The sequence below is a fragment of the Silurus meridionalis genome, chromosome 1, assembly GCF_014805685.1.
Source record: "Silurus meridionalis isolate SWU-2019-XX chromosome 1, ASM1480568v1, whole genome shotgun sequence".
Taxonomy (NCBI): Eukaryota; Metazoa; Chordata; class Actinopteri; order Siluriformes; family Siluridae; genus Silurus; species Silurus meridionalis.
In genome coordinates this window covers 17,737,820-17,752,175 of record NC_060884.1, presented here as the reverse complement: position 1 = coordinate 17,752,175, position 14,356 = coordinate 17,737,820, and the positions used below count along the sequence as shown (strand labels likewise).

Genomic DNA, 14,356 nt, shown 5'->3' with positions numbered 1-14,356 from the left:
CGAAATGTCCTTAACACTTGCTTAGTTCGGATTTGTCACCTTTTAACACCCATTTGATTACATCCCACCTACTTTTTGTGTACTATTTATTAAACTATTGAATATAAAGCAAATTCTTGCTACATCTATATCAACAAAGTACCACCACCTGGCGGGTACTGGTATCTTTTTTTTGCTTTTATTTAGTTGCATTTTCTAATGACCAACTAGAATAGTATGAAATTGATTTGTCTGAGTGACTTTGCAGACTAGAGCAGACAGTGGCACACAGCCAGGAGCCAGTAGATATTCAAGGTCACTTATCCACCCACTGCTGCAGCACTTGCAATATCACAACCTGTAGCAAGTGCACTGAAGCGAAGCAGTGTCCTTTGCTCACCATCATCTTATACCCAATCCAAAAAATACGTGCAAACAATATATTGTATAATGTTTGTGGTTATGGATGTGTTGATTTCAATATGGATTTATACTCGTGTAATGTGAAGCAGAATTTGATTTATTTATTTTTTACAACAAAAAGGCATTTATTTTGAAAAGTCAATTTTAATTTGTAACATTTTGAAATGAAAAAAAAAAGTCTTATTCATGCAACTAATTAATGCTTGATCATTTTTGGGTGAATACATTTGGTAGCTTGGCCACCTTACTGCTACAGTACAGGGCCCCTGGTTTGATTCTGAGCTTGGGCTGCAGTCTGTATGGAGTGTAACATGTTCTTAATGTTTTGTGTAGATTTACACCAGGTTTCCTGGTTTCCTTTCACTGTTCCAAAACATTAAATTATAGGTGGCTTGGCTATGCTAATAAGTAGCACAGTTTCCTATTCATAGTGCCTCCATCTTTTGCATGTGAAAGATTGGATTCACCACGGACATTGCTAAAATCCTGTTATTTACCAATTTCTACTTAACAGAAAACAAGCAATTATACACTTTACTGTTTCAATACACATTAATCAAAAGATTTTTATTTTCTTGTCTCAGTGGAAGCCTTATATCCTCTAAACGCTTAAACAGAACTCAGGTACACTGATTCAGTCACTGCTGTCATTGGATTGTGCTCCCCTTGTTACTATGGTGACAGGCACCAGGAACCCTTATCTAGACAGTGTGAGGCGAGAGTACTGTGATGACATCTCACAGGCCAAGGAAATTATGGCACTAAGCCCAATACGCTGTGTCATGCTTGCAGCTTTCCTGACGGATCCATTAGTTAAGTCAGCGTTTTATGTTTCTTCACCTTGAGGAAAGAATTTGGCTTGTGAAATGCCATATTAAATGCCACGACCCAGTGGAAGCTGATGTCCTCCAGCTTTAAACTGCAGAAGGCATTTGATCAGTACCTAGAATGAGAATTACAGCAAGGGGCAAAGCATTTTTTTTATTTTTATAAATTCCCAGTGATGTGGAATAACATTTCAGGTTGTGTTTGAGACACATTGTCAATATTTTTGTGTCTAGGTTTTATGTCAGGCTGTTTATCCTGACATTTTTTTTTTTTTCAATAGACTTTTTCTCACATAAAGTAGTAAATCTAGAGTGATTCTTAATAGAATTATGGTAAGCTGTTTTGTTAGTCTTGGTTTCTTGGTGGTAGAGTAGCAGGACACTTCATGACACTTATATCCAAGTCTTTCCTGATGTCAGTGTTACATTATGGTCCTTTTAGTCACGTAGTCAAAGCTAGACCTACTGGAGTTGACATTTGCCCTCTAATTACTTGTAGGACAAGTGCATATCTATACCTAATTATGTGTTAGCTTTTTCTCTCTGTTGTGCTGCCTTTGCAGTCAGTGCATTAAACAGGTACGCTGCTGTAGTTCACCTTCATTTTCTTCTTTCCTTTGGAGCTTTCTGCACAGGTAAATCTCAATCCAATGATGTACTACATGGATGCCCTAAAGATTTGCACTTCACAGAAAACAGTTTATGCCCTAGAATGTAGACTCTGTGTATACCCAAGAACTGCTGCTGTAATCATAAAGTGTCCTGTGCTCATCCAAGAGATTTCATTCAAGATATGTTTATACTGATCATATCATCCTTACAATGCACCATAGCACTCTTAGTATCATACAACTTAGTACAAAGAGTCTTTACTCTTCTTCAACTGTGTACTCTAATGTTATTCAAAAACCATTATCAGGTATTACCAAAAATAATATGAATTACATTTTGAGTCTGGCTTCTTAGTTATTTGTCTTGCTATATTCTTGCCTCTAAGTGTATAAGAAAAATCCTGTACTTCATGTTTGCATGCAGTAAAGATGCAAGGATGAACTTTTACCTTGATAAAACTGCTGAGAGCAAAAAAATGATTGCTAATGTATAGTGTAATGGAAGGTTTAGATCTCAGACATAGCTTTGATAATATGCCCGTGGCATTTCTACAGAAGTTGCATAGACATTCTGTCCTGGGGTGAGTTTGGGATTTAGTGTGTTACTGGTAGAACCTAATATTAAGGGGCTATAAAAGTAACAAGTAAGAAAAAAGAAGCCTAACATTCATTTCCAGTGAACTGTGCAGGGGCTCAGCTGCTTTAAAAAAGCAGCAGAGAGCTTCCTCATTATCACATGCGCACACACACACACACACACACACACACACACACACACACACACACACACACACACACACACACACAGCTAGAGGTCCCCTGTCTCTGCCGTGCCAGAGTGTCTCCTGGGAAAAGGCCAAATATACACTGCCATAATGGCTTGTATTACACCACTTTCAAAAGCACTATTGAATAAGATATTAAGTCATATCAGAAAACTATTAAACAAATACAGGTTCAAGTCTGTTCTACAGTATGCCTTGAACTACTTTCCAAACATGAATGTGTGCATGTTGTGAGTCTTCACTTCATTATCATGGGCTTCATTAACACAGTTTGAAGGCATGTATGGTGTTACTCTATTGGGTTCAATTTGTAGCAAAATTGAACAAATTAAGTTTTGGTATTAAACAGTGTCAAATACAGAACAGGGTGTGCACATTCACCCAAAATGACTCCTCTATGGGTCTGTGGCATATTACAAGAAGCAGCTACTTTGCTCAGCATAATGTGATGCATTGCTTGTGTCATTCTAAATTCAGCTATTCTTTTTAGCAAAGCTAAACATAGCATGCTGGGATATATTCTACAATCGTCTGTGTGCAGGAAGTGCTGTACTTTGTTCAGACACTCAACAGGAACTGGGTGACTAAGCATTTCTTTTAACACCTGCTTGGCCTCCTTTAGGATAAAATAAAGATGGCTTGATGTAATCATGGAAAAAAGTGCAAAATGATTTTCATACTTTAATGCTATTCAAAATGCAGGCAATACAGGTGCATCCAAGTGCAGGTGGTTTCTGGGCAAACGATTTATTTCTATATATGTACCATTAGCAATAATTTGATATATAAAATGTACAAAATGTATTTAATAGCCTACTGTTTTATAATATTTTCCATGAAATATGGAACATGGAAAATGCATAAAGCAGGTCATTTGTCTTTATCAACATTGCTTGCACAGTGGCTTAGAAAATGAGAAAGAGCAGCATAGTGATGCAGCCGGTAGTTCTGTTGGTTTACAGGTGTGTGGTGTTATCCTCAGCTGTTGTTACTTTTGTTCTCCACATGTCAATATGTGCCTGGGACTCAACACGGCATGGACTGGTTACTTTACTCAGTTACTTAATAACTGCATCCTAACAGCCTTGTAAAGACCAATAGACATAAAGGAAGAGACAAAGATAGTGAAAGAGACAGAGAAAGGAGTTACTACTGGAGATGTGTGTAACCCATTTTATTAGTTAATCTCATCAAAAAAACATTTAGAATTTTGGTGCTTCAGTGCTTGGAATGTCTAATATAGTTAATACATAAACACTGCCTTCGATAACAACACACATATACACAGACATCTGGTTTGAACACCACAAACAGTTAATACATGAAGAACATACAAATAACATCTTTAATTATATATGTCTTACTACAGTACTGGCAGTTATGTTAACGTTAATCAGCTTCAGTCCCTTGAGTGTCCATCTAATAGGTTATATACATTCAGTCTGGCAGTGTGTCCAATGAACAAGGCCACTTCAAGACAAGGAGTCTTCATATGATGAGAAGGTGATATACAACAATGCGGACAACAATCATCACCTAGATGAGTTTGTGTGCTTTGTACTGTGCTTTGTACTTTGCCTAGTAGTTATTGATAGGTCTGGATCTGTCTCTGCTGAAACAAAACACACAAAATTGAATTGTAATTAAAATTGTAGTTGCAATTGAAATAGGATTGGTGAGGAGTCAATTTTTACTGTCAGTGGGAGAGGAAAAACAGCTTACCAGCCATGCAGTTGTTAAGTATATTTTACAAAGAGTCTTTTAACACCTCATTATCAAACTCTTCCATGCAGATGCAACCACACAATTGTGTAGAATTTCTTTGTATGCTGTTACATTACAATTTTTCTTTACTGGAATTGAAGAATTTCAATTTGCTGGAACTGAACTGAAGCAATCAAACATGTTCCTATATGACAATGGCCCTGTGCACAAAGTGAGCTCCATTAACACATGCTTTGACAAGATTGTAGTAAAGATCTCAAATGACCTGCACAGACACCTGACCCCAAAAACAATTTTGATCTGAAATAGTGACTGCACTTTAGTCCCCCTTCCCCAACATCAATATCTGACCTTACTTGTGTTCGAATGAGCTCAAATCTCGACACCCACATTCCAAAATGAAAAGTCTATATTCACACCAACGGGGGACTAAAGGGGGACTGTAAAGTAATGTGAAATTAAAAAAGAATTACATATCAGTATGATAATTGGGTGTTCACAAATGTGTGGCTATGTAGAGTATGATATTGCTAGACACACCAAATGCATTGCAAATATGTAGATTATTGATAATTTAATTGATTTATTTTGTAACTTAAATTACTATCCAGTTTACTCAGTAATAGACGTTCCCGTTTTGAGTCTCAATCGTTACTCCTATAAGCAGTCTTTTCTTACCACTGTCATCTTTGGCTTGTTCTATAGGGATCTATTTGGTCTTAAGGGATCTAATTTCTGAAAAACTGCTTTGCAACCATGTTTGTTTTCAAATTAGTTCAGTAGATTAAGTACATCCTCTAGTCTTTTTAAATGTATTACAATATATTACTGGAAAAAGCCCATGCTTCCTTTCTTATAACTAAATATCTAAATGTTTTTTAAGTCAATCAGTGATCAGGTTCATTCGTAGCTATAAATATTGCCAATATTGTCTTTTCATTAGAAGAGAGGACTGGCCCAACCTTGCAGATAATATCTGTCTTGCTCAGAACTAGCAGCATTAAATTAACACAATTTAACACCATTAAAATATAATATTTAAAACATCTCTGAAGATTTTCTATAATTCAATTTTAAATACAAATAAACATTTATTAATTTACTGATAATAACAGTGATGTCATGAAGCCTATCGGTATTATTTAATGCAGTGTTAATGTGGGTCGTACTGTAAATCACTACTCTGTGAAAATCACATCAGCGCCACTCAATCAAGCGATTGCCAGAACAGCAGCCATAGCTGGACGGGAGTCAATTCTCTCTGTGTAATTAATGATGTGAGAGCCTTCAGTGACAAAGATGAAGTGTGATAACACCCAGAATAAGCGTGAAACGAATACACACGTCTATCAATAAACACCAAGACCCTTTTATAAGTGGTGGTATGCACAAAATCAAAAGCACACACAAACAAGTAAGGCTCATGTGCAAACACACCCTTTCAGACTACCAAGATAGTGGTGATAACTTAGTAATGTGTTAAATAGGCTATGTAATATGCTTCAGTTAAACAAAATATGCTTCAGAGTAAACACAAATCCTGTAGTGCCCCAAATAACAGCTGTACATTTTATGTAATTATCTACTTTCAGACTACCTGATGCTGCTGGTTAGTATAGAATAAAATCGAATTATTCATTTATATAAAATCTTGCATAAGAAGAAAAGAAGCGTATACCAAATCAATACCAAATGATTTCAATAGACACTGCCAAATAATACATTTAATTAATGCAACATTCTCAGCTATTGTTGCTGTATTCATTATTTCTGCTATAACTTTTGTGTTTTTGGCAAGAAACGTAAAGCAGTGGACTTTGAAACTATCAAGAACTAAAACCATTAATAGCATTGGTTTATTTTAGGTGAAATATTATAACTAATTTCCCAAACAGAAGCTACAGCCACTCCTTCAATTGACAGAAATGTATTTGGATGTAAGGTCATTTGCACCTATATGTTAGTATATAAATAAATAATAATTGAATAGACTAACTTTTCTTGTGCATATTTAAAAAAAATGGACAACATAGAAAGTTTTTTTTGCCACCTTGCAGCTGTAGGGTTTCATCCTGAGCACAGGTTATTGTCTGCTACAATTTTGCATGCTGTACAGGTTTCCTTTAGGTTTTCAAGTTGTATCGTACCCCCTAAACACATGTCAGTAGGCGAAAGAGCTACAATAAATTGCTCTTAGATGTAAATGAGTATGTGAATATATGTATCGATGCTGCTTTTCCATAGTTTGGTGTCCTGCTCTATTCTTGCTTTGACAAGGTGTTCCTGGTATAGGCTCTATATCAGCCTTGGCTCTAGTTGATGTGGTTACCAAAAATTAATGCATTAATGTTTGAACACACCACAAAAAATATATAATTTTTTTCTAGTTTTAGGTTTAGTGCAAGGAAGTGAATGATTTAGATTGAGGTTTTGTTTTTTCCTTCACATGCAAGCTTTTTTCACATACAAAGCATCAAACGCCGAGCAAAATAACCATAGTTTACCTTTAAAACTTCTTTTCCCAGTTTGGAATAGAGCCATGGTTCAGCTTGACTGTGTGATATAAATGCCCATCAGCAGAAATCTTTAATAGTAGGTCCTGATCTTTACCTCCTGTGAAACAGAAATAAAGAAGAATGTTAATATTTGGTGTGCTTGTTGACAAAGGCCAAGCAAAAACCTTCTTAATTATGAGTTAAAAGTAACTCGTGCATCTCAGGCTGAACAGAAGCGACAGCTTATATCGCACGTTTCAGCTGACAGCTTGAATTTCCAGAGACGTCAGACAGCTCATTTCACACCTCTGATATTTTAGCTTTCTGCCATTAAAACATCATGCAGCAGCTGTGCAATGTGATTATGCATGCAAATTATTTCTTCCCCATCCAGAAATCTGAGCAATGAAACAAAACTAAACAAAAAAAAATGTATACATATCTAAGAGCATATATGAAATCACCAGAATATAACTGTAATGTTACAGCTTGCCTGAAATTCATGCAAATTAAAACTCATTTACGTTAAATATCAAGTAGAAATTTCTGGAATGATTAGAAATTACAATATGTCCAGCCTTTAATAACACTATATCTGGTGAATCTTGCATGGGCGAAAACACATCACTTGATGGCAGCACTGAGCGAAATTTGCTTTCTTGGCTTGCCATTTATAAAGAAAAAGTAGTAGAAACCTTTTTTTTTTGGTCATATTAAATCGAATTATTTTGAAAATAAACAGAATGCCTATGATTCTAGGCTTAATAAATAAATAGTGACATCTGTAATAAGGTTTTTATATAGAATTCTCATGTGAGATCCAAAATTGAGGAAGACACACACATACACACACACAAACACACACACACACACACACACACACACACACACACACACACACACACACACACACACACCCATCACGAACAGACAGTTCACAAAGCTCTGATTTATGCTTCAGGTTTTGATTGAATGTTACAGAGATTCAGTGAATGCCCTTTGACTCCGATCAATAATAGAGGCGGCCTGCGAATCTCAGTAATGAGGGTGCTCAGTCACGCAGTGCCCATCTTCCTCAGCCTGACATCTCCAGCACTGAGTAAAGGCAAGAGATTGTGAAAGCATGATGCTCTTTGTGTTTCGTGTCTCCAATCCAACCTGATCACCTGCTCCTGCTACATTTGCTTTATTAAAGTTTGGTTACTGTAACCAGTCTTGCAGTTATCTTTTATCTCAAAAGAAATCTACAAAGAATGGAGCTTTAAGAATGAATTAAAGGTTTATAGCAGTTTAAATAATTTTTGGAAAATATAATGTTAATAATAATAATAATAATAATAATAATAATAATAATAATAATAATATATAATATGACCTCCTTAAAGAGTTCAAGTTAGCCCTATGTGTGGGCTCTATTTGTCTGTCTTGAGCTGTTTGCGCCAGCAGAGCTTTCTGAACCATCTGGAGCGTTGCTGGAGCAACGGTGATGAGAGCGAGGGTAACGTTAACTGGGGTTACCCAGGAAACTGTGGTCGCTATGGAGACTGCATCATAGGGCGGAGCCAGGGGTCTCGACGGGGAGGCGAATCCGCGAATGCTTAACTCAGTCTTGTGTTTTTTTTTCCCTCATACAAGAATCGACAGTGTTTCTTCTTATTTTGATGCCATTTCATTTACTGCGTCCTTTTCCCCCAGGGATAATCGTGGGGGAAATTCTAAAGGGAAATGATACATAGAATTTGGGGTATAGCTTTTTATATGGCCGGGTGCAGCACTAAACGTTGATTTGGTGATCATTGCTTTTACACACTTTTTCTTTTTTTTTTCTAAACAAAATAAAGCATTTCGAGCTATAACAGTCCACCCTTTCATTTTGTATAACACGTTGTTATTTGGCATAGGTCGAAGGCGGTTTGGTTAATAAATACATACAGCTGATTATATATATATTTGACTGATGATTTGATCAACACGTTCCAGTTTGTTAGAATGGAATCTGCACTTATAGAGATACTAACAAAATGCATGTGACACTAACACGTGACCTCGTTTCATCACATTCACAGGCATCTGTAAGAATGTAATATATTGCCAAAACGTATGATGACGACTATATATATATATATATATATATATATATATATATATATATATATATATATATATATATATATATATATATATATATATATGTACAGTAAATATATATATAGATAGATAGATAGATAACACTGAGAACAAATGCAGACTGACGATCACAAACGATCCGTTATTGGTTATTTTTTCAGGATATTTAACGTCCCTGATCCGCCCTTCGTCCACTTTGAACCACTTTTAGAGAATGCATGATCATTTGCAGGCCAACAGGTTTTAGTCCGCGTACAGGTTGTGCATGAAGAAAATCCAAAAGTAAAGTATAGCTGATCTGAGGAACATCTCAGACTGGTCCCTGTGTTGGATTTACACATCGGTGAAAATCTTCTTGATGTTCACGCAGTTCTGATTATTTTGGTTTGTGTAGTTCGCCTGCTTAAAGCCGCTGTTTATTCCCTCCTCGATCACCATGTATTCCGACTTGCTGAGGGACGAGGTGCTCCGCGTCCGTTTCATCTCCTCGGTGGAGTCGAGGTGCTCGCAGCTGCCCGTGTGCAGGTACTGCGCGTGCTCCTCGCCGTCTGTCTCGCGGTGGTAGAAGTAGTTGAAGTTGGAGACGATGACCGGCACCGGCAGCGCGATCGTCAACACACCAGCGATTGCACATAGCGAGCCGACGATCTTACCGCCAATGGTCACCGGGTGCATGTCTCCGTATCCCACCGTAGTCATGGTAACCACGGCCCACCAGAACGCGTCCGGGATGCTGCTGAAGCTTGAGGCTGGGTCGTCCGCCTCTGCGAAGTACACCGCACTGGAGAACAAAATAACGCCGATGAAAAGGAAGAAGATAAGCAAGCCAAGTTCTCGCATGCTGGCTTTCAGGGTCTGTCCAAGAATCTGGAGGCCCTTGGAGTGGCGCGACAGCTTGAAGATGCGGAACACGCGCACTAGGCGGATCACGCGCAGGATGGCCAGGGACATGGCCTGCTGCCCGTTCCCCTGTCTTTCAGCCAACTCTGTCCCCAGTGTGATGAAGTACGGGATGATGGCCACGATGTCGATTATGTTCATGATGTTTTTGGAGAAAGTGGCTTTGCTGGGGCAGGCGAAGAAGCGCACAAGAAGCTCGAATGAGAACCAAATTATGCAAAGCGTCTCGATTATAAAAAAAGGGTCAGTAAAGGAACTCGGTCCGTACGGACCCGTGCCGTTTATTACGGGCGCTACAGTGACAGGATCCTTATCGTCCCTAAACTCGGGCAAAGTTTCCAGACAGAAAATGACGATGGAGATCAGAATGACCAGCACAGACACAATGGCGATGCCCCTGGCGGGGCCTGAGCTCTCCGGGTACTCAAATAAAAGCCAGACCTGCCTCTGGAACTCATGGTTGGGCAAGGGGCGCTCCTCTTCTTTGATAAAACCCTCGTCCTCACGAAATTTCTCCATCGCCTCCTCGCCCAGCTGATAAAACCGGATCTCTTCCGAGAAAATATCTATGGGCACGTTGACAGGTCTCCGGATGCGCCCACCCGACTGGTAGTAGTAGAGGATAGCGTCGAAGCTTGGACGATTCCGGTCGAAAAAGTACTCGTTCCTGAGCGGATCGAAGTAGCGCATCCTCTTTTTCGGATCGCCGAGCAAGGTGTCTGGAAATTGGTTGAAAGTTTTGAGCTGTGTCTCGAAGCGCAGACCCGAGATGTTGATAACCACTCTCTCGCAGCACTCGTGCTCAGCCTCATACCGGTCCAGCGACAGGTGGCCGGGCAGCACGGCCGATTCCTCCAGCAACTCCGTCGCCATCACCGTCATGCTGCCCTTCTCGGTCTCCGCGTAGCCGTGATTCTCGGCGTTGTTGCCCCTGTGGCGCGTCGATGGTGAGTCTATGAGGTTGAAGTGTTCATCCATACCGGGGGCTGGGAGAGGCGACAAGGAGCCCGAGAGAGGCGCGCCTCTCCCACCCAGGTTGAGATGAATTACGGAAAAAAAATCCCTTCCCTAGCCTTCTCTCTCGGTCCTCCGCGATCCCGACGGCCGTTTCCGAACGGTGTCGCCGCCCCACGGCGCGCGCGGCGCCCTTTATAAACGCACGTCTCCTCCCGCCCACAGCGCGCGTGCGCTACACGCACCCTCACCAAATCAGAGCCCAAGTTGGCATAAACATCGATATGCACGGTCTCGTTTTTTTTTTTTTTATGAAAATACACCCGTTTATACAATGTGAATAAAGGTATGCGTCGTTAGAAATGTCTCAAGAAAAAGCCACCACTGTTTGCAAAAACAAATCGTTCCAGTCACCGGACTAGACATTTTCTCAATGACAGTGGTGGCGGTTTTGCCGTGAAAAAAAAACAGTGGTGCACGTGCTGAAAGAGCAGACAAGTCGTGTCACATTCGTGTCGAGCGCGCAACACTGAGCAGGCAGACAGCCTCCAACCCAGAGCGCGCGTCACAGTGGTTTAGATGAACATGGCGTGATCGGATTATACCTTCAAAACAATAACGAAATGAAAACATGAAGCTTTTTTTTCTCTGAGCGCGCAGAGCTGACTGTAGCATTTCCCTTAGAGGAAAGCGGTCGAGTGGCGAGACGCAGCGCGCGCGCGGGAACGCTTTGCAGCCGGATGGCGCTCTCCATGGTGACGCGACTCCCAAAGGCGTAAAGCGCGCGAGCTGAAGAACGCGGTGTGTTTGTACAATATGGAGACCGAAGTCGTGGTTTATAGTCGAGCACACATACACACACACACACACACAGCTTACTAATATGACTGGACGTTGTTTAAAGATTTGATAACTACAGTCCAAAGACGCTAAACGCGAAAAAACATTTCAGAAAAGCGTAAACCGAAAGCCAAAAAGGTGACTAATTTATCAGTCAGAATGTTATGTTCTATGCAAAAATAAAGATAATAGCGCACAATAAGTAAGAAGTGACGAAAAAATTCAATCTATCGTTCTTTCTGTTTTTTTTATCAGGAAAATAGCACAATCGTGGTGTGCTATCAACACGTTGTTTATGAAAATCAGTTGCATTTTAGACTCGTGCATTCTGTAGTCCACACACAGACTGCTGTAATAGCCCCATAGTCCAGCCCAGTATCACAGAATAAGGCGATAATAAGGCGACCATAGCCATATAGCCAATGGCCATCTATTAACTACACTTTTATTTATTTATTTATTTCATGAACTGCATTTTAGCAATTTGATCATAATTAAAACATATGATAATAATTCAAAGAATGTTCCATTTATTTTAATCTGTCATGCAATGCACAATTAAAAATATTGAGTGTCTCCTTTTCTGAGTTTGGTATGAGTAATGTTATTTAATACAGTTTCACTGACAAAGCCCCAAACCCAAAAGAGAAATGTGGTTGGAAATACATAAATAAATGACATACTAGGTGTGGGGTGAGTCACTGTGGCTTAGTGGTTAGGATGTTTATCTTACATCTTTGTGGTTGGGTGTTTGAAAACCACCTTTAGTCTGTGCACCTATTGCATGTTCTGTGTTTGTTTCCGGGCGATTCCTCAGGGTATTCCCGTTTCCTCTATTAATCCAAACACCTGCACTATTGGCATTGCAAAAAATCTCGTGCCTGTGTGCACTTGCCCTGTAAACGGTTGCCACCATATCCAGGGTGTCCCCTGTAATTATTGTATCATGTATCTTTTTTCACACTTAAAAGTTTAAAACTTGAATATGGAAAATTTGAACAACTTTATATATATAGTGATAAAAGGGTATCTGCAATAATGAAAGGGAAAGTTTATAGGACTGTGGTGAGACCTGGTATGTTGTATGGTTTAGAGACAGTGGCACTGACTAAAAGACAGGAGGTGGAGCTGGAGGTAGCAGAGCTGAAGATGAGGATGGACAGGATAAGAAAAGAGTTAGATGGACAGCGCATGAAGACAAGGTGAGGGTGGTGAGATTGAGATGGTTTGGACATGTGCAGAGGAGGGACATGGGGTATATCGGTAGGAAAATGCTGAGGATGGAGCCACCAGGAAGAAGGAAAAGAGGAAGACCAAGGAGGAGGTTTATGGATGTGGTGAGGGAAGACATGCAGGTAGTTGGTTTGAAAGAGGCAGATGTAGAGGACAGGGGATATGGAGATGGATGATCTGCTGTGGCAACCCCTAATGGGAGAAGCCGAAATAATAATAATAATAATAATAATAATAATAATAATAATAATAATTATATATATATTGGATACCACAGCATTTTGCAAGCACATGACATCTCATCATTTTTGCACTTCAGTGGGACCATAATGTGTTTTCCAACAGGACAATGACCCAAAACACAGCTCTAAGTTATGTCAAAGCTATTTCTTCAACAAAGAGAATGATGGAGTGCTGCATTAAATGACCTGGTCTGCATAATCACCAGATCTAAATCCAGTTGAAATGAATGAGTTGGTACGGAGAGTAAAGGAAAACCCGCCAACAAGCACTTAACACCTCTGGAAACCATTCCAAGTGACTACCTTATGAGGCTGATGTAGAGAATTCCAAGAATGTAAAAATATGCCATTATAGCAAAAGTGGGCTACTGTAATAAAAATATAAAATATATTTTGGGTTTATTTAACACATTTTTGTTTACTACATAATTTCATTTGTTTACTTTAGTTTGTATGTCTTCAGTATTAATGTACAATGTTGAAAAAAGCACAGAAGGAAAAGGTTCGTCCAAACTTTTTACTGGTACTGTATGTCACCTGTGTAAACAGTAATTTAAAGTAATCTTTCAGAATAAATACATGCACACAATAGATAAAGTGTGCGGTCAGGGATGGCCAGGATTGCATTAAAAAGGTTTGTGCTTTGAACCTAATTGTAGGAGAGAGAGAGAGAGTAATGAATAGCTATATACACCTAAAGATCATTGTTAGCTAACTTGTTCTTACATTCATCAGCTTATTTAACACAGCAAACAAGATTAACTCTCAAAATCTTTAGGGGTATAAAAAGGTAATTTTATTCTTCTTATTGTTACAAGTTATTCAGTACCATATGCAATACTTTAATGAAAAGTCTCTGCACTACATTTCCTATTTAGTTACATTAATTTATTTTTAGTAACCATTTTATTCTTGAAGGATCACAAAGGCCCTGGAATAGATACTTGCCAATATACTGAGAGCACTGGGCACAAATTGAGAGAATTTACCCCAAATGGGATGTCAGTCCATTGCATGGCATTATGCCCACACTCATTCACACCTAGAAGAAATTTAGCAGGGAGGTGGGAGGAAGCTGTAGAACCTGGAAGAAAACCTATTCAGGCATGGGGACAACAACATAATGTAGCTAATCTGAGCTATGTTCAAACCAGGGACCCTGGTGGAGTGAGTCAGCAACACACTGCATCACCATGTCACTTTTTATTTAGACCT

At 39.3% G+C, this 14,356-nt stretch overlaps 1 protein-coding gene across 5 annotated transcripts; it reads right to left on the bottom strand.

Annotated features, from left to right (window-relative positions):
• Positions 1-3,784: 3,784 nt before the first annotated feature.
• On the bottom strand, positions 3,785-11,170 carry kcna3a (potassium voltage-gated channel, shaker-related subfamily, member 3a). Of its 5 annotated transcripts, none has more exons than XR_006926466.1 (3): positions 8,364-9,031; positions 6,855-6,963; positions 3,785-4,237 (listed from the first exon to the last, which is right to left on the bottom strand). XR_006926466.1 is itself a non-coding variant. In XM_046853733.1 (3 exons), exons 1-2 carry the CDS (start codon positions 10,848-10,850, stop codon positions 6,857-6,859), a joined length of 1,332 nt encoding a protein of 443 aa, XP_046709689.1. In that variant the 5' UTR covers positions 10,851-11,170; the 3' UTR covers positions 3,785-4,234; positions 6,855-6,856. The 5 variants fall into 5 exon arrangements, 3 of the variants coding, with proteins under 3 accessions (XP_046709689.1, XP_046709682.1, XP_046709673.1); XR_006926467.1 differs by having other exon boundaries at positions 3,785-4,234; XM_046853733.1 differs by lacking the exon at positions 8,364-9,031 and adding an exon at positions 9,626-11,170 and having other exon boundaries at positions 3,785-4,234.
• Positions 11,171-14,356: the final 3,186 nt, after the last annotated feature.